Genomic DNA, 22,030 nt, shown 5'->3' on the forward strand with positions numbered 1-22,030 from the left:
ACCCCATATCATTTGAAAAAATATATATATTTTGCTAACCACAGTCTTTATTATGTCAAGATGTACTGCTTTAAAATTAAGTTTGACTCAATTATTTCCGAAGATAAAACTTCTTGCATTTAGTACTAAATTGTAATTTAAATTCCTAATGAACCAATCTAATGTATTACGCCACTGGTGTAAAGGACTAACATCAAATTTTTACTCCCCGCCTCATCCCGCAGAGCTCCTAGTTCACGACTTTGCGTATCAAAACAATCTCAATGCTGTTAGATAGCCTATGCGGTATCTAGTACTATAAGATCGATGATTCATTCACAATAAACTATAACAAGCCGTTATGTCTACGCTCGAGATAATGCGATCGCTGATTGGTTGTATATCTCATGAAAAATTACACTAATCAGCAGCCAGTGGAACAGTATGTTGCGTTTTAATGTAATCTTGAATCTTATTTATTTAATTTTACCAAAATTAATTGCCAACGTGAAGGAAATAAAATTACTGGTCACGTGGCTTGTAATCATTTATGAAGGCTCTGTGTATCCGTTATATTAGTGGCAGCTGGTGAAAATTAAAGTTGCCATAGTTTGATAATGAAACATGGGACCCACAATGTTTCTTAAGAGAAACCATTTTTTTTTAATAATTAACAATAGATACAAACAGGTGCTTTAATATTTAAAGGGAAAAAAAAAAAAAAAATTAGTAATACATTCCCGTTTTGCAAAGAAAATAATGCTTAGAGTAATATTTACGAAAATTTCTCATCAAGTTTAAGGAACATTTTTGGTAGTTGTCTTAAGTGCACCAAATTGTTTCAAATTTAAAGGTAATTAAAAAAACCCATATTATTAGATTCAGTTTTAGACAAAACTAAAATTTTTTTACTATTCACATACAAATATTGTTCAATAAAGAGAAACTTTTAAAGAATCTGATTAGGTAAAATTTAAAATCAAATGTATGTTGTGATATTTTACTAGTAAAATTATAAAATTACTTTTATATACAAAATATTTGATTCTAAGTTTTTTATATGAAAAATAAATAAATGTCAAATATATACATATTTAATAGAAAATACTGAATACTAAAAAATCTATTTCATCAACAGAAAATGACAAAATTATTTAATAATCATAATCACGACTAAATATCTGCCTTGTGGCTGAAGTCAACTTCTCATCGGAGCCATCAGTGACTCCATTACAATTCCCGTCAATTTTTGGAAAACTTCCACTGTCTCCATTCAGTTTGGCAGAGGATGTTGACAACCTGAAATGCAGTAATTAAGTATCAAAAATAAATTCAGAAAACGTAAGCTATTTACCACTGACCTCGCTCGAATTTTTTTGTATATAAAAATAGCCAAGAGCGGGAAAGGCGTCATTATGGCCACTGCCACTGGAACCACTAAAAAAAATAGTAAAGTATGATTATTACCGTCCACATTAAAAAGCCTCAAAGTTTCGCATGTGACGTCACTCTACTAGTGAGAGATTTATATCACTCGGTAAAGTAAGTTTAGGCTCTGGGAATGCCATCCTTTACCATTTATAATTAGCATCAGTAATTTGTTATTATATTATTTAAAATCAAACCTGCATAGGAACATTATTTTGCATTGATGAAAGATTGATTCAAAAACACAGTACAAAAAAATCATTTTAATCATTCATCAAAAGTTAAAAGGGTCTTAATTTTATTACATTATTTCAAAACATTTAGTACAATAAATTACAAAAATAATAGGTACAAAATGTGTATTGTCCTTTAAACTCCAGGTTGAAAACAATAGGCAGTGGAACGAAGTAAACAGTAGGTGAAGAAAATATTTAGAATATATTATTATTATTATTATTATTATTATTATTATTATTATTATTATTATTATTTAAATTTCAACAGAAGACTTTTAGAAGGATTTTCTATGGGATTAAATGTACCCGTTGGGAAAGGATGGCGATTAATAATTACACATATCGAAAGTCAATGAGGATTTTTGTGTTTCAATTAAAGATTTGCATCTTGAAAATATTATAAAAATCCAGACATATCTTAAGTGAAAAACTAAAAATTTTACTTTGCCAGTCTTTGGTTTTATCTGTGTTTAATTAGGGTGATACTGTTTATGGTCCATTTTTAGCTCAGGCGACATCTCAACGAATTCAGAAAATTCAAAATTACTACCTTTGATTTATATATGGTATTAGAAAGAGAAATTGAGTAAGACACAAGCTAATGTATACAAAATGGTTGGATATGAAAAACACCCGTCTACATCACAGTGCTACTTTCTTTATGACTATCATTTTAAATAAATCCGCTCCAATATTTGTACGATAAAATCAGATTCCGAACTGACGTTCATAATTTAAACACCAGATTTAAAGGTAATTTAACCCGTCCTTCACAAAAACTGCAACATTTGAAAGATTGTTCAGTTACAATATGCCAAAAATTTACAACGCCCTACCGTTGCCTCTCAAATCGCTGTCTGTCAGTTGTTTAAAAAAATATATATAAAGCCTTTCTTTTTAATTCTCAATAACTAGTACCTAATTACATTCATATAATTGTTTCGCTTGTGTATCTATTTTGTTTAATATCTTATTACTTTTCTTTTTACTATATATGTGTATGTATGTATTTAGTATTTAAAGTGTGATTTAAATGCCGTGGCACATCTAGCATGGGTTAAGTGGAAGAACAGTGTGTTGCCCACTGGACAACACAGCTGAACTTCGCCCTTTTATAAATTTTCTGTTTGTATTAAGTAAATGTGTCTCTTTTTTATGCAATATATGAATAAAGAATATTATTATTATTTCCTGGTCGACTAAATTCCTATTTTGGTGATCAGAACTGGTCACCCTAACCATGCGGTTTAACGATGTTGGACTTTCTACATTGAGGTTTTTGAAGTCCAAGGTTTATGGCAACAAGTCCATGTCCACTCACGTCTTGAAGGAGGAAACTGAGCGCTATATCGACGAAGTTAGGCAGCAATTATACAAAATGGTCGTGGAAAATTTCGGCAATTGAGTGCCTTAATTTATTAATTCTGAAAATACCTTTTTACATGCTTCCAATCGATTCCAATACACAAAAATTTCGCGGTACTGCTATCGAAAGTAACCAAAACGTCAAATGTCTGTCAACTGATGATCAATTAATTTAGTGCCTTGTCAACGTGGCAAAGTATGGTAAACTTAAAATAATAAAATTTCTTAATTTGACTAGAGCTAACGCGATGGAAAACAGGAATTTAGGATTATTACATCAGCTGCACTTAATTATTAATGTGACCTTATTGCAAACTTATCATAAATACAGTTTTATTGTTTTATTACANTCATCATCATCATCATCATCATCATCATCATCATCATCATCATCATCATCATCATCATCATCATCATCATCATCATCATCATCATCATCATCATCATCATCATCATCATCATCATCATCATCATCATCATCATCATCATCATCATCATCATCATCATCATCATCATCATCATCATCATCATCATCATCATCATCATCATCATCATCATCATCATCATCATCATCATCATCATCATCATCATCATCATCATCATCATCATCATCATCATCATCATCATCATCATCATCATCATCATCATCATCATCATCATCATCATCATCATCATCATCATCATCATCATCATCATCATCATCATCATCATCATCATCATCATCATCATCATCATCATCATCATCATCATCATCATCATCATCATCATCATCATCATCATCATCATCATCATCATCATCATCATCATCATCATCATCATCATCATCATCATCATCATCATCATCATCATCATCATCATCATCATCATCATCATCATCATCATCATCATCATCATCATCATCATCATCATCATCATCATCATCATCATCATCATCATCATCATCATCATCATCATCATCATCATCATCATCATCATCATCATCATCATCATCATCATCATCATCATCATCATCATCATCATCATCATCATCATCATCATCATCATCATCATCATCATCATCATCATCATCATCATCATCATCATCATCATCATCATCATCATCATCATCATCATCATCATCATCATCATCATCATCATCATCATCATCATCATCATCATCATCATCATCATCATCATCATCATCATCATCATCATCATCATCATCATCATCATCATCATCATCATCATCATCATCATCATCATCATCATCATCATCATCATCATCATCATCATCATCATCATCATCATCATCATCATCATCATCATCATCATCATCATCATCATCATCATCATCATCATCATCATCATCATCATCATCATCATCATCATCATCATCATCATCATCATCATCATCATCATCATCATCATCATCATCATCATCATCATCATCATCATCATCATCATCATCATCATCATCATCATCATCATCATCATCATCATCATCATCATCATCATCATCATCATCATCATCATCATCATCATCATCATCATCATCATCATCATCATCATCATCATCATCATCATCATCATCATCATCATCATCATCATCATCATCATCATCATCATCATCATCATCATCATCATCATCATCATCATCATCATCATCATCATCATCATCATCATCATCATCATCATCATCATCATCATCATCATCATCATCATCATCATCATCATCATCATCATCATCATCATCATCATCATCATCATCATCTATTTTACCTCATAATAAAATTAGTGCGGTGATTGTCACAAATAATGTGCCTTACCTTAGTCGACAAATAAACAAATTGACAACATTTGCATGAACAGCAGGATAAATCATGTAATGGTTGAATACAAAATATATTGAAAATAAAGAAACGAAATTAAAAGTATAACTATTATTAGCAGTTGCACAGAAAGGAAAAGCCAAATACATGAAGTATATAGTGGAAACGGTAAAAGTGTGCGGTATTACACTTCTATTGCCACCATTCTCCTATCAACTCAACCCCATTGAGCTATTCTGAGCAAATATAAATCTTATGCATGTAAAAAAAAATTATATAACTTTCTCTTTTAGTTAACTTTCTATTTCTATCTCTATTATAATTTAAATACAACGTATGGCATATGTAGTTCTGGCTATATACCTACTCCAATATTAACTGAAGTATACATTTTCTTTTAAGTTCCTGAAAAGCGGCTCTTGAAAATTTTAGAATACCTATTTTCTAGAAACAATATAAATATTTTAAATTAAACCCTATTTTAAAACAAATATTTAGAAAACAGATGGCGTGCTAAGTATGGGTTTGAGATAAAGATCATGTTCTTAATTGAAGTGAAAAACTTTAACTCTTCTAAAATATTTTTACGAATAACAGTCACTGTGCATTATTTATGTTTTTTGCAAAAATAATGCAAATAATGAATTTCGATTTCTTGATTGAACATCGTCGCACATGTGAGATTGCCGAGTACTGTAAATTGCACAAAGCTTCATCTTTATGAAATCAAATACAATAACTTTAGGTTTATTTCTAATATTTTCCTTATAAAGCTGGTGGAAAGTACATTATTTTTTTATCACATTATTGTTATCGGAAAGCGTCAACCCAGCACTACACCATTACCTAACTAAAGTTTATCTTTACCGCCTAACCTCAAATTTACAACTTGATTTAAATTACGAAAATAAAATATTGTAATAAATGTGTATCACACATATAACAATTATGTGATCCCAAATAAAGTGCAAACATTTTAGGAAGTGATTCTGTCTTAAAAATAATGGTACAAGTTCTTACGACACTTTTTTTGAAAACTCTATGTTAACATATCAAAGTTATTGTTTTTAATGGATATTTTGTCATAACTTTTGCTTCGGTTAAACGATTTCTATCAAATTTTTTACACTTACTACTTACTACTGATAACAAACTACGTATGTGACCGAAAAATCATTAAAGTTTTACAGACTTAAAGGACTTAAATTGCTTTTATTGATCAGAAAATCAGAAATTTTTTGCCTGTTATTTTATAAAAAATTAGAAGAAATGTATCTAACGTTTTGGGGCACCTTATTAACTTATTATTTTGCAGTATAATGAAGCAGAATTTGAATATAAATGAAAATCACATTTTTATATTAAGTACTAAAATCTGCCTGACTATCTTGATTGATTCTTAAAATGGCATAATTTAAACATAATGTTAATGCCGTTAATGTTTCATGTCCCTACCGTTAGAGTCTCCGTCCGAGCCCCTCTCATTGCGATGTTTCGACTTGCAAATTCAATAAACGTTTTTACTAATCTCGATTTTTCTAACCCATATAAATTGTTTTACAATATGCTCGTTGATCATTTCCTACAGTTTTCTATATAATTAGATAATAAATACACCCTGTATGTACATACTTTAAATTTTGTAGTGATACTATTATTTAGGTACATTATAACTCGACTGTGTTTACTTGATCAGTATTTCTTATTATTTTGTTATAAATTACACTCCATGTAACTAGGCTATCACAGCCTGTTTGGATGTTTAATAAATAAATAAATAAATAAATAAATAAATAAATAAATAAATAATAATAATTTACCAAGATTTGAATGGAAAGTCTAGTCGACATAGCATTGCACTCCTCTAACCTCGAACAGACAACAGGAAATTCATCAACGTTTCTAAAAGTTTCACCAATGTTTCTAAAATTCACCCGCCAAGCCACCCAGATGAAAGGATTGCCATCAAGAGTTGTTCATTTTCTTGGACAACGTGTGCCACTCTCTTCCTGAGGTTGCCAAGAAGTGTCAAAATTTTTCGCCCTACTTTCCAGAAAGTAGTAAAAATAACATCCAAGAGACTATAAATTCAGACTCCTAAATGACCTGGCGTCTGTATTAACATAAATTAGTTTCAGACCTTCAACCCCTCATATCAGGCCACCTAACGGTATTCACCCAACCAGTGTGCAAACACGAACCCAGGGTTCCCGCAACTTATTAACCAGAGTGTGTACTCGACTGAATCTCGAGGATTCCTGTTGTATAGCAACTTCCACATTGCATACTTTGTATCACAATATACTTAAATCAATAAAGTTCATGAATGTTTAAACCTCATCTCGAGTTATAATTCTCCTAAAAATTACCAAACCGAGCGTAACGTTCTCATTCACAGCTCTCTACACTGCCAATTCTTAGAAAGCTTCTAAAGATCAATGTACACCAGTTTTTGGGACCTCCTTCATCGGCGATCAGGCGACTTAACATCCCAGCACCGCAGGTGAAAATGAACCCAGACAGAAACACTCCATTCAAACCTATTATGAGGGTTCATGACCCCTAAACATGCTAAGAGAAGATGATGGTAAGTCAACACCACCATAAGTAGTCAAACCGAGCAAAATCAGCGACATGGCGCCCAACGTGGAACATGACAAAAGATAGACAACCGACCTACAAAGATCCGCGATATGGCGCCGAACGTGAGGTTATGCTTGAAGTTAAATAACTCTTAATAAGTTTTTGAAAAAGTATCCTAAGAATTTATATCATTATTTTTTAGTTGAATGTTCCTTAATTTTTTGTACTCTATTTGGGTACACAATTATTTAAAATCAAGTTTATAATATTAATCTTGTAATACTTAGTTGACAAAATTATTGTTAACTCAATATGCGATTAGAAATTGCCTAAAACTTTGTTAGTAATGTCACTAGATAATGAGGTTCAGCTGTAAGGCTCTATATTATAAGTGGTAATAGTTTATCTAGAAGATACTAACCAGTTGTGAGATCGGCTTGGGGCTGTGGTAAAGCAAACCTGAGCAAAAATATTGCTATGCCAGTATTCTGTATCCCTACTTCTATAGCTATCGTCAAACAATCTGGTGGCGGTTGTTTAAATAACTTCGCCAACAAATAACCAGCAACATATCCAAGCCATGGTAGTGCCAAACCAGCTGTAACAATCTGCAAAAGCATTAACCCATATATATTGAAATCCAATTGTCATAAAAAAATAGGTCTCACCTCCCAAGAAAAAAGTTGAAAGAGGTATAAATTGGTAACGATAGCGAAAATAATTATAAACAAAATTAAACACGAAGAGAATCCTTTTATAATCCGAGTCATAAACTGGGCTACTCTCTTCAAATACCTCTGCAATAGGTATCCTATACCTAGTGGTATCACCAAAGCAAATACGTAAGTCATGATGTGTCTATAAGGTACCTCAAGGTCACTGCTCTTAAAAATCAATTGTCCGAGAGTGAAAAGCCAGAACGGCATCATTCCAAAAGCCGCAATGGTGCTTATGGTCGTCATTACTATCGATAGGCTTAAATTGCCTTCTAGAAGGACTGCCCATACATTTGAGGCACCACCTGCTGGAGACACCCCTGTAAAGAACATGCCGAGCTGCATTTCGGGGTTGTTAGGAAATATCAATCTTCCAAGGGCATAACTAAGCTGGAAATATAATTTTTTATAATATGGACACAAGGCTATGGAGTATTTATTTTTTGAGGTACATTTTGTATCAAAATTAATACATCACTAAGAATGAGTCACAATTTCAAAGTTGATTGTTGTTTTTCTCAAAATGTTTACATAATTTTGATGATCTTTTTTTTTTGGTTTCTTCGCCAGTAACCATGCTAAGTGATAAAGTGTTATTGAAATTACAAATTTCAGCATATTATAGAGGACTTACGCGGAAACAAGTTTTTTCCTCCAAAACTTCAAATACGTAGCTACGATGCTCCAGCTACGATAGTGAGTGTTTGTTCGAATTATTGTAATCCCATTTTTGTTCCCAACAATTTTTTTCATTCATGCTACAATATTATTATTCGAGATTTCCAATTAAAGTGCACCAATTTTTGTAGAAACTAATAATTTAAAACATAACAGTAATAACAATGAAAAACACTTTGAAATCATCAACAATTCTTTGTGTTTGTTTATTAATTTTATTCTTATAATTTTATTTATTATTATTATTATTATTATTATTATTGTTTGACAAGGTTTTATAATTTTTACGGTAAACTGGTGTGTATTAATTTAACTGTCTCCCTCAAAATTATGTGTCAATAAAACAATAATTGTTGAGAAAAGATAATAGTTGGATTAGAATAAATAAGATTTACTATCATGTTCTCTTGTACTTTGTATGTGCTGAAAACTAAAATTATAATAAAAATCTTAATCTTAATGCTATTATCGAGAAATGAACATTAATGAGATTAAAAAGAAATAACGAAAATTGTTAACATAAAAAATACATTTTTTTTAAAGGCTATGATTTTTATACCCCCGAAATTTGAAAAACGGTATTAGCAACTTTCAAAATATTTATGTATCAAATTCTATAAAAAAAATTTATTTTGCCAGAGGTCAAACTTTGAAAAAATAATATAAATCTCATGATATTATTCTAAGGAAATGTAAAAATATGCATGTTATAAAAGTTTACGGAATTTTTACATTGAAAACAAATTATTCACAAATTGATTATTTTTTAGGAAATAATATTCTGTAAAACATTCAAATTTTATAAAAATGAAACATTTTCTTCGTTTGACAAAGATTTTTTTTTTCAAAGCCTATATATTTTCTCTAACATTGCTTTTTGAAAATTTGAAGTTCAGCAAAATAATCACCATTTTTTTTTTAAATGATCAAAGAATTTGCACCTCCAAGAAATGTAAAAATTCTTAAAAGTACAAAATTTCATGCCCTTTTCTAAAAAAAATATTGAAGTGTTAGAAAATAAATATTTTATATCTACCTAGCATTGAAACACATTCTAAATATATTTTTTTTTACTAACCAATGGCATTGCAATGAATTGCCCACAAAAACCAATTGCAGGTCCTATTGGTCTCCTAAGGATGTTACGGAATTCTCCACTCCAATCAATGGCACAACCAAAATTGATGTAAAGTATACTAACAAGAGTCGCTACAGATGCTGTGAAAAGAGTGTCGATGAACCTTTTTTTTCGAACGACAACCACATCAATTGAATCTTCTGCTATCTTCCCAGTTTTTCTATCCTTACATGATATTATGGTTTTTCCTAGGGTAGTTACAATTTTTATATTTTTATAACTGATATGCACAGTAACAAAATATGAATTTAAAAAAAATATTCTTACAATTAAAAGTTATTACATATTAGGAATATTGGGAAATCTACCTAAAAAATTCCCTGTTATGTTAAAAGTTCCAGCAAAATTCAGAAGGGGGTTCGATATTACTATTTCCTTCTCTAGAAACGCTATATTTTTGTCTTCGCTATATATTAACAATTCGGTGTCACCTGAAAACATTAATATAAATATATTGCTTTTGCATAAATATTTTTTAATTTAATGAATTGGATTGATTTCAAATTGCAAGGTGAAACAAACAAGTAAAACTTGTGCTTACCTGGTATATTTCCAAGGTCTGTAATTTCATAAGATATCAGATGACTGTCTGACATGGATAGAGTGACGTTACTTGGTGTAAAAGATATTTTGAGCATGTTAACGACAACAGCATGACAAACAAGAAGTAATGTTACTATTACTATTAAAAATTGGACCATTCCTGATATGGGACACATCTGTAAATAAATTAGAAAAATTATACTCATAAAAGAAAGAATTAAAAGAGATCTATATTTCATAGTAATCCTTAAATAAGTACGTTAAAAATAAATGAATTTGCGATTAACTATAACAGTAATTTTCTATTAATCATGTTTATAGCTAAATAAAGAGTTTCACTTATCATACAATGATATGTATTTTATAAGATGACGATTTATTTAGTAGTTATTAAAACAAATAAAGAAATTTAAAAAAATGAGATCTTAACAAGAGGATAATAGAAATAAGTTGAGCTGACAATGAGATGAAATTAATTTCAGTATCCAATTAAAGACAAATTTCTTGTTGAATGGGATAAATATATTTAAAATAAATAATACAATTGCAACTTAATTTTAATAAGTCATGATGTGTTAAAGGACATTATAAATGTGTTAGTGAATTAAAGAATTAGAAGATAAACTATTACTTTGAGTAATACAGACAATCATATTCAATACTAAAATATATGTAATTATTATACTTTAAATAATGAAAACACTCATCACTGAAGAAAATCAGTTTTATATTCACTTATCTAGAAAAAAAAAACATGTTTTGATGACTATCATTTTGTAAATATTACTACATGTAGTTTGATTTTACTTATATTTTAAATATTATTTATTTCGAAACCATATGTACATTTTTGATGCAGTTAACGTTTTTAAAACTGCAAACAAAACTGAAATATTAGATTTCAAATTATTTTTCAAGAATATTTTCACATCTAACAATTTCTTTAGAAAAATAATAATAAAAATATACAGGGTGATTCATAAATCGTGACCAAAATGAAACCTCGTATTCTTTGGTGAATTTTAAGGGGTCTTTCCAATAAAGTTTTTGTCTAGGACGCTTCGTTAAAAAATACAGGGTGTTAAACTTCAAGAAATATTTTTAATTTTTCTAAATAATTTAAAAACTAGTAAGTGAAATAATTTTAAATTGGGCACATGTATTTATGTAAACATTGTCCAAAATCTGAGGGCTTTTCCTAAAATTTACATGTTCCAGTGGCGGAGATACAGGGTATCGGTGGCTTATTTTATATAAAAATAAATAAATAAAATAGTACGTCACTGCTTTACGGTAACAACCATGATATTTTCGGATTCGTCTTTTAATTTTCTAAAAATTACTGCTCTCTTATGTTTTTCGAAAAAAGCCTGATTTTCGAGTAAAACTTAAAAATCGAACTGAGAACACACTTCGATACTCGAATATAACGCTTTTTAAAATTACATATTAATGGGCTGCGATAGCAACTTTGACAATCTGAGAAGTTAGAAGAAACAATAAATAATGCTTTTCATCAGATTCAAGCAACAATGAATTGGGAACAAATTATATTTTCGTTACTAAAATGATGTCGGGCCTGTGTTCGTGGAAATGGAGGCATTTTTGAGCATTTACTCAAATAAAATCATTAAAATTATGACTAATGAGTTATTAACTTCTTTATTCAAATAAATAACCCAGGGCTTGTCATGTCATTTAAATAAAAGTGTTTTCAGTTGTTTTTCTAAGTTTTACTCGAAAATCAGGCTTTTTTCGAAAAACATAAGAGAGCAGTAATTTGTAGACAATTGAAAGACGAATCCGAAAATATCATGGTTGTTACCGTAACGCAATGGCGTACTATTTTATTTAGAAAAGTATGCCACCGATACCCTCCGCCACTGGAGCATGTAAATTTTAGGAAAGTCCTCAAATTTTGGACAATGTTTACATAAATACATATGCCCAATTTCAAATTATTTCACTTACTAGTTTTTAATTATTTAAAAAAATTAAAAATATTTTTTGAAGTTTAACACCCTGTATCTTTTTAACGAAGCGCCCTGGAAAAAACTTTATAGGAAATTCACCAAAGAATACGAGGTTTCATTTTTGGTCACCATTTGTGAATCACTGTATATTTACTCATAATCTACAAATTTTGATAAAACTGACTAAAGTACATATTGAATGTCCCTCGCACCAGAGTTTTTCAATTTAAAAGTTGTATGAAAGTTTACGGAACACTGTATATATTAAACAATTGCAAATACCACTATTTATACACCAAAAGGTCTAAAATTTGCTGTCCAAAGCCGCCTTGCTTAATTAATTTATTTTTTATCGATTTTTTTTCCTTCAAACCTACACTTTTAAAAGAAATTGGGATATCTCTAAAACGGTAAATCCTTTATTAAAGATGGCTTTTTTAATAAATGCATTAAAATACAGAAAGCATATATTTAAAAAAGTATATCTTTGATGTATAACCCTTTTTTGGGACACTGTATATTTTAAACTATTTTTAAATTTGTACGCAGCCAACCAATAAGATCTTCGAAAAAATTATCCTTTGACTACCATATATCGAGACAATACAGCGGTTCATATTAAATTTATTACAAATATTTTATGGAATAATAATGATTGTGGTACAAAATAGTTTTGGATAACAGATTTTATTTAATTAAACAGGAAGTTGCATTGTTCCCCGATGTTTATTGATAAATTGTGATAAATAAAATACATGTTGGTATAGTAACGTCTATTAAATGTAAGAATTTTTATTCATATTAAAATTTAATATGGTAAAAAATTATTTTAGATGATAAGTACACATGGTTCACCTCAATTATATTTCTGATTAATAGTTAAAATTAAATAATTAAAATTTTATCTTCTGCTAAACTGAATAAAAGATATTTTCGTATTTTTAACATTACCTTATAATCTTCAAGCTTTTACTACTTTAAACTGTTTACAAAACCCAAATTATTCTGTAAGGTCACGGATTTATAGAAAGATTTTCGCGGGTCAGACGGTAATCATGTTTTATACATTTTGTTTCTTGTTAAACAATATGAAAATAAAATCGTTTGAAAATATCAACCAGAACTGATCATTTTAAAACAAATATAATTTAACTTCACAAAATAACTGGTAAACTGTCTTTATGTATAGGGTGGTTGATTTTCGATAGTTTTATAGAGTACAGCCAAAACAGTGACATATACAAAAAATCTGATATTGATGTCCTCTTCTTTTGAGTTTACTTCGCTGGTACCAAAAGATCTTGGCTAACTTGATTAGTTTTAGATATATAGTTTTTTTTTAGAAAAATCTCCCATTATTACCGTTATTTGTTCTATTTTTTTATAAGGAAGCCATTGGCGTACTCAGATTTTAACAAATCGCACAGTTTTTCCGATATTACATAAACATAGTTTTTTTTTTAATAAAACACCCTTCTTTAATAGCATTTTTTACCTTTTCAGCCATATATAATAGATACTTTTTATTTGCTTAAATGAAGAAAAATGCAAAAATGTATAGGTATTTTTTCAGTTGGCCATGATATCTGTTTAGTATTCGTCTTCATTTAGGCAAATAAAAAGTATATATTATTATATATGGCTGAAAAGGTAAAAAAATGCTATTGAACGAGGATGTTTTATTAAAAAAAAGCTATATTTATGAAATATCGGAAAAACTAATCTAAATTTAATGATAGCGGAGATAGAAACGTTAATGTAAATGGGCGATTTTTCAAAAAAATCCTGTGTATCTAAAACTAATCAAGTTAGCCAAGATCTTTTGGTACCAACGAAGTAAACTCAAAAGAAGAGGACGGGACATCGATATCAGATTTTTTTGTATCTATCACCGTTTTGGTTGTACCCTGTAAAATTATTGAAAATCTACCACCCTGTACATACATACTATGACTACAGTTTATTAGAATATACTCCTATTACTAAAAAAAGACGCTATAAAAAATTAATTGACAATAAAATTAACAATTTACATAATTAACAAGATATTAGAAGAATTCTCTCAAAAATATCGATTTTAAAACTTTTTCCAAATCTGTCATTTAGGTACCTACAAGGTTATCAGTAAACAAGCGAATATATTAGATACAGCTTGTAACTTAATTTGTTTTGGAAAAGAAAAATATTATATTTTCACCAGGAATTCATTTCTTTTCAAAAAAAAAAAAAAAAACAACTGAGTATCTCATTTCAGAGATATAATCAGAAACTCTGTTTTTACATATTCTGTTAGAAGTTAGAATGCTTTCTAGGGACTTTAATATTTCCACATGATGATTGTACAGAATCTTCAATAAAAAATTATAGATGATCACTTTTAGGTACAGTATTTGTGGTGCCTTACCTACCCGAACGAAAATCATTTTTTCAGCACTACACTTAAAAAATATCTCAAACCGTGACAGTATTACAACATAAAAGGAGAGCTTATTAGAATAAACAAAGCCACATGCTCTTGTTCCCCCTTTTATATCTATTTTCCTATCAATGAATTTGTTTTGTGCAAAACAAGCTGACCACATAATGTATACGTATATCAATGCAATATTTTTGTTTTCAAAATCAGTCTTTAATACCGCAAACTATGATTATTTTAGCTGTCTGTCTACAGGTCGATGACATCTTTAGGATTTTAATAATTAAAGATTAAGGTTTGGATTACGATATTGTTATGATTTATAATAATTAAATTTATCTTTTCCGTAAAACTGGACCAATAATAATTATCTACGACATAGTGTTTTATTTGAATTATTGTCTATCGAAATTTTGAGGGTATAATCAAAACGAATCGAGAATCGAGGGTACGTGAAAATAAAAGTTATAAAAATAAGGAAGATGTCATATCAATTTTTTTCCTAACATGTTTCGTTGGAGAGACAGACGACGATTTGATTTTTATAAGACAATGCGATAAAGGAACAAAAAGATTGTACTTATTTTCGCATAATTTTTTTTTTAAATTTTTTTTAATAACAATGAAAATATTTTTTTTTCTTGAAAATAGAACAATTATTAATACAAAATGTATCAGATTTTTTTTGTTAGGGGCGCATACATTTTTTTCAGTCTATACCACACCCCCCCAGAAAGCATTAAAAAATTATAATGGCTTACCCTCAATATTTTTGTGACTTCGAAGTTAGTTAGTTCATTTTTGTTACGCCCTGTATAATTAATAAATCAATCATCAATAAGAATAAATATCAAAGCTATATACAGGGTGTGTATGTCCAAAAATATCAGAAAAAAGGCTTAGCTGTGCGTGTCTAAAAAAAGCTTCGTTTTTGAAATATGGATTGACAAAGTTTTTTATATATTTTTTTGGTTATTCTCATTTCTACAGGTTTTTTAGCAGACGCAGGAGGATTGGTGTTATAGTTGTTTTACATTTACAATTTATTGATCAATTAATTCATTAAGTCGCTTCATCAAGAAATTGGACAAGTGTAATGCACCAAATCTGCTGTCAAATAACTTCATGAATTTATTCATCAAGTTCTTGACGAATTAGAGCATGTTCTAATTTTGTCAATTTCTTCGTGAAGTTCAGAAGTACCAACCCAACAGATTTCCAGCCTCAGATCAGTAATGAGGTTATGTTATTGGAATATGTAAATAATTGTGTGGCGTCGTACTAGTTTTGCATCGTTTTTACTGATTTGTTACTTACAAAAACAAATATTTATATAATATGTGTCAGAACGGTACCGGTGTTGTATCACTGCAATTATGAGTGGAACAGTGACATTTATGAAATTTATTTGCTTCTTTGATTCATTGGTAGAACTGATTCAAACGTCAAAAAACTTGACAAATCTGTAGCAGTGTAAAACCACATTGTTTACCAATAAATTCTTGAATTAATTCATGAAGAACTTCGTCAATTTATTCATGAATAAATTGTCAATGTAAAACAGCTATTAGTTGTTCTATTGCTAAATAGATTTGAAGACACCAGATTTGAAACCATATATTTTCTCATTGTGAGATATTTCCGGTTAGGCAAAATTAAATTTATAAAATGTACTCCCTGACTGATTCACTTCCCACAAGGGGTTGTTTATTTAATTTTTTACTTTTTAAATGTGGCAGAAATCAAATAAAATGAGGATACACAAGATTTGTACGCTTAATATGTCAAAAATAGAATGAGCGCGTTCAGGTTGAATGAAGATGATGACGTTAGCCATCAGTTGGTGATATTTTTCTCCAAATTTACCCAATTGGAATTAAATCATGTTTAAGTCTTCAAATAGGAAATTGGCGACTGGAGTCAAAATGTTTTGAGAAGTGGCAGTCGAATAAAAAATTGTTTGCAAGTTTTATTTGGAAATGGTTTATCTAAACTTGTGAAAGGTTAACATCTAAGTATGTCAAATAACTTTTGTTGACAGTTGAAAGCGTTCAAATCTCTTCTAATTGCGGCGCAAGATATTTTAATCAAAATCAAAGTGTTGGAGGATTGTTTTAGAAAAAATCGTTACTCTTGATTTTTTTGTCTGTTTTGACATGAGGAACGACCCTGTAAGTTTGTCGCAAAGTCGCTGTTACACCCTGTAGTTCCAAAAAAGTGTCACCCTGTAAATTAATTCGAAGGGTAAACTGCAAGTTTCGTTAATCATTAAAAATTACGTTAAATGTAACGAATTATAATGAATGGGAATAAAGGTAGACAGATAAAGCCACGGATAAAACTTTGTCATTCTGTATCTCAGAAACGAAGCGTTCGTGGGCCTACTTTTATACGAACCTGTTTCTTAATTCTAGTCAGTAAATCATCTGTAGGATTAGTAGGAGTAGTAAATCTAACCCAAAAATAAATTATATAATATTTAGCATATTGAAGATATTTTAAATTTATTATTCATTCACGGACGTTGCAATGGGATTATAAGCAGAACATGTACAGTTTTTAATGAGACATATTCAAATTTGCCACCAATGAGCAGAAAAAAATTAAGAAGAATCTTAGCAAATCAACTAGAGTATGGTCGAATTTGTGCAGAAAGAATTTTACCAAAACCAATAACTTCAAATGAAGATAATGTAATAAATGTGCTAGCCTATTTTAATGTTCATCCAGAATCCTCAACTCGTGCCGCAGAGTATAATTTAGGCATTTCACGAGCGTTCATTCACAGGATGCTAAGAACTAATGATATGCATCCATACTACTATCTACTACTATCTGCTACTTTCTGTTCGTCATGCGGGTGACGATCCACAATTTTTGCAACATACTATATGGACAGACGAGTCAAAATTTACGAGAAAAGGTATTTTCAATAGACATAATACTCATTTGTGGTCATTTGAAAATCCTCATGTTATCCGGGAAAAAAACTCAAAATAAATTTAGCGTAAATGTTTTTTGTCTAATTAAAGATAACCAAACTTCTCATCATATCTACGAAGAAAATTTAAATGCCGACAGATATCTCAGTATTTTGCAAACGGATGTGGCAGATTTTCTAGGTGATAACTTTAGACCAACTAAGGATGTGTTGGTATCAATTAGACGGGGCTCCATCTCACTGTCGCAATCAAATCGATCAACAGCTGATTGAAATGTTTGAAGATAGATGGATGAGACGCCTAAGACCGTGGAATTGGCCAGTGAGGTCTCCCGACCTCACTCCAATAGATTTTTACGTTGCTTCAAAAGAGGATTTGATTGCTCGAATACGAAGAGCGTTCCATGAATTGCCTGCAGCTGAAATAGCAAAAGCGGTGACTGATGGTGTTATCTCTAGAATCCACAAGTAGTGCTTAGCTGTTAATGGGGGTCATATTGAACATTTTTTTTTATCTTCGTGCATTATCATTATCAACATACATAATTAAAATTGTGTATTACTATGTACGAAGTTGGTTTTTTAGAATTCTCCTTAACTTTATTCTGCTAATTGGTGGAAAATTGGGATATGTCTCATTAAAAACTGCAAATGTTCTGCTTAGAATCCCATTGCAACGTATGTGAATAAATAATAAATAAATAAATAAATAATAATAAATAAATAATAAGTTTAGTTGTTTGTTTTGAAGTTTTGCTAAAAATTCCACAGCTATCGTCGCAAGAAATTACATGATTTTAGGTGATTACACAAAAAATATTAGATAACTTAAACACTAGAAGTGACATGTATCTGATACCGTTCGAAAAAGAATAAAATTGTGTATCAGAATATAGAAAAACATACAGGGTGTTCCATTTAAAAAAAACGACTTATGAAGGTTTGAAGTTAACTAAACTCGGCATTAAATTTCTAGCACCCTAGATATAAGCCACTTTGAAAGTATGGATGGGAAGCTTAGGGGTCTAGCTACTCCCCCTATAAATATTGTTGCTTTATCTTTCTTACTATAAAATACATATGGTTTGAAGCTAGTCACTGTTTCTCTCCATTTTTTTCCTAAAAAGCTAAATTTTCCGAAAACGGTTAACTTTAGGAATAGGGAAACTTCATAAAAGTTCACCTAAAATAACACGGAATTCAAAATTGCAATAATATATAGGGTGTTCCATTTAAAATAAGCAAGTTGATGGCGACTTCCGCTATAACCGGAAGTGGTAAGTTATTTTAGTTGAGAAGGGCATGCCTGAAAACCCAGTATCCCAAATTTTCAAAATTCAAATCGAAATAGTCTGAAATAATTCTAATTGGCCATCACCGTGAGACACCCTGTAGAATTGATGCATAATTTTTTTTTCATTAATGTGTTTAAATATTTTTACACATTTCTTATCAATATTCATAAATTTTGCTCTATTTATGACGACAGCTCGTCACTCCACATTTTCTAGATCGATATCAGACTACATTAGGGACAAGATATTTATCTATTTTTTTTAAAGTATTATTCTTAGTTGAGTGACATTAAAACATGTTTTAATATAATTTTGTAATAGGATTTGCAAAATATGTACTGGCACCCTTTCGTATAGGGTCACAGGTCACAGTCAGTGGCGGATTTAGAGCTTCCGAGGCCCCAAGCACAGAGATCTTATAGGCCCTTTGTTACTTGGATTAGGAAGGTAGAAAATAAAACAAACACACGTGCGTGTAATGTTTATACGTTAATCCGCCACTGCACTGGTCACAGTTCAGAAATGTGATCATTTGAATACCATTTAAAATTTAATACAGACGTACGTCTTTTATATACCAGTGAACTTTGCGAATTTAAAAAAATAAAAATAGGTGCTGAACTTGCCATATTATAATGCAGCAAATAATTCTGCAGTAACTGCTTTATTTGAATACTGACCTTGTTTTTGCAAGTAAAATTATTTATTGTTACAGTTGTCCTACACAACAGCTTGTCAAAAATTAAGGTATTCCTCCAAGTACAAAAATATTTTTTTATACAAACATTTGCCATTGAAAGTTTCGTTTCTGTGATATTAGGCTATTGATTATATATATATAAAAAAAACAGGGTTAAAAGGAACTATGACGTTCAAGCAGTTTTATTGCATGAATCGTTCACAGGGTCATATTAGATGGAAAAAACGCGGTGCTATTAAATTAGAAGGTGGAAATTGGAGATAGGGATGAAAACGTACTTTTGCAATTTTTTAAATAAAGCACGAAAACGAAGCAAAATTTCGGTATAGTTCATAGGAAAAATTTTGTAAAGGAAAGAAAAAAAATAAGATTTTTTGATTTTCTTTACATTTTTGACTATTAAGTTGTGAAAATCTTTATTTATTATTAACAAATAAAACTTTTCAAATAATTTTTTATTAAGTATTTGTTGTAAATATAATAAGAACTATAATCATTATGTTACAAACGACGAAAATCTAAAAAATATTTAAGTTTGACCGGTTATAACAGTCAATATTAGTCCAAAAACTTTTGAAAACGCATCATTTTGAAGGGAATCTCATCTAGTTTTTTTGTACAGCAATTTTCTTTGACTACTTCTACAAAAAACAAAATGGTTAAAAAAATATAAAAAATCAAAAAATCTTATTTTTTGTTTTTTTTAATTGTTTATTAACGATTTTTTGCATAAAATTTTTCTTTTAAATTTTTTAAATAAGCCGTTTCGATTGGAAATTCAATTCTCTACAAAAATTTTCCTATGAACTATACCGAAATTTTGCTTCGTTTTCGTGCTATATTTAAAAAACTACAAAAGTGCATTTTCACCCTATCTTCAATTTCAACCCTCTAATTTAATAGCACCCCGCGGTTTTTTAATTTTTAATGACCCTTCGAACAAGTCATGTGATGAAAATCCTTGAACGTCTTATTTCCTTCCTTTTTTGCAAAAAATGAGAATTAAAATGTATAAGGGTAAACTCGGCGAAAATCGAAAAATTGGCTAATTGTAAGTTTGAGCGGCCATATATCAGTCAATTTCATCCAAAAATACTTTACAACCTCTTATTTTGAAGGAAATTTTATCTACATTTTTATGAAGCAATGCCTATACCTGTCTTTACTCAAAAAAAAAACTAGAGGCAAAAAAGTAAAAAAAAAATAAAAAAATTGAATTTTTTGCTTTTCTTTCAAATTGTTTATTAACGATTTTTTTTCATAAAATTTTCCTTTTAAATATTTTAAATAAGCCATTTCGATGGGAAATTCAATTCTCTAAATTATTTTTCCTATGAACTATAGCGAAATTTTGCTTCGTTTTCGAGTTACAATTAAAAAACTGAAACGAGTGCATTTTCACCCCTATCTCCAATTTCCACCCTCTAATTTAATAGCACTCCGCGGTTTTTTCATCTGAAATGACCCTTTGAACGATTCATGTAATAAAATATCTTGAACGTCATAGTTCCTTTTAAAATCCTATAATCAATAGCCCAAGGACATTTAAATAAAGGGGACTTATTTATTTACATTTCTAGATTAAGCCTGGTCTATTCACAGTCTAATTGTATCATTGTTGTCAGCTGTATAATTATACTGGAAATGTACTTAATATTTTTATCGCAATTTTCATCACAATTGTGAAAATTATTATTATAGGATAGTATTATTAAGTTATGCATACAATATTGTTAAATTCTGTACATATTAAACTATTTTTCATTTTTCATATTACTACGCAATAATTTGTAGCGTGTTCCTCGTTCGTTCTGCCGTGGTTGGCAGAATATGGCGTCTCTTGTTAGAAAATAGTTGTGATTTTAGTAAGTGAAACGTGATTAGTGTTTATACATGTATTTTGGATAAACTTTTAAGGTGTGAATATGGTTAGACAGTGCAGAATTTGTAAGAAATTGGATTATCAACATCCACATCATCTATCCTTCCACAGGTAAGCGTGCTTGAAGGTGACTTTGGAATGTATATGCAACTGTGGCCATTGTCGTGTGTATGGGTAACTTTTATTTGAATAACGGTAAAATTTTATAAAACTGACTTGGTATTTTTTTAAAATTTTTGCTGAAATAGTAAGAAAACAATAATATGAACTACGTTTGGCCATTAAAATCAAAGGAAAATGCTGCACCACAAATAAGTTACAGACATTATTTATATTTAATATAGATAAT

General features: G+C 29.9%; 1 protein-coding gene across 5 annotated transcripts in view; it reads right to left on the reverse strand.

Moving 5' to 3' along the window:
• Positions 1-1,086: 1,086 nt before the first annotated feature.
• The window catches only part of LOC108908088 (P3 protein), a 42,167-nt gene continuing 21,223 nt past the window's right edge, over positions 1,087-22,030 (reverse strand). For 2 of the 5 annotated variants that reach the window (XM_018712008.1, XM_018712007.1), the window contains exons 2-8: positions 10,473-10,650; positions 10,240-10,362; positions 9,872-10,119; positions 8,068-8,505; positions 7,821-8,007; positions 1,341-1,416; positions 1,087-1,278 (exon numbers count right to left, since the gene is read on the reverse strand). In XM_018712008.1, coding sequence (XP_018567524.1) covers positions 1,134-1,278; positions 1,341-1,416; positions 7,821-8,007; positions 8,068-8,505; positions 9,872-10,119; positions 10,240-10,362; positions 10,473-10,650 — 1,395 coding nt within the window. In that variant the 3' untranslated portion in view covers positions 1,087-1,133. Of the gene's footprint in view, positions 1,279-1,333; positions 1,417-7,820; positions 8,008-8,067; positions 8,506-9,871; positions 10,120-10,239; positions 10,363-10,472; positions 10,653-14,855; positions 14,886-16,271; positions 16,275-19,508; positions 19,514-22,030 lie in introns of those variants that run through there. The other 3 variants (XM_018712009.1, XM_018712006.2, XM_018712010.2) reach the window with 3 other exon arrangements.

This window comes from Anoplophora glabripennis, unplaced genomic scaffold (assembly GCF_000390285.2).
Source record: "Anoplophora glabripennis isolate ALB-LARVAE unplaced genomic scaffold, Agla_2.0 scaffold229, whole genome shotgun sequence".
NCBI lineage: Eukaryota > Metazoa > Arthropoda > Insecta > Coleoptera > Cerambycidae > Anoplophora > Anoplophora glabripennis.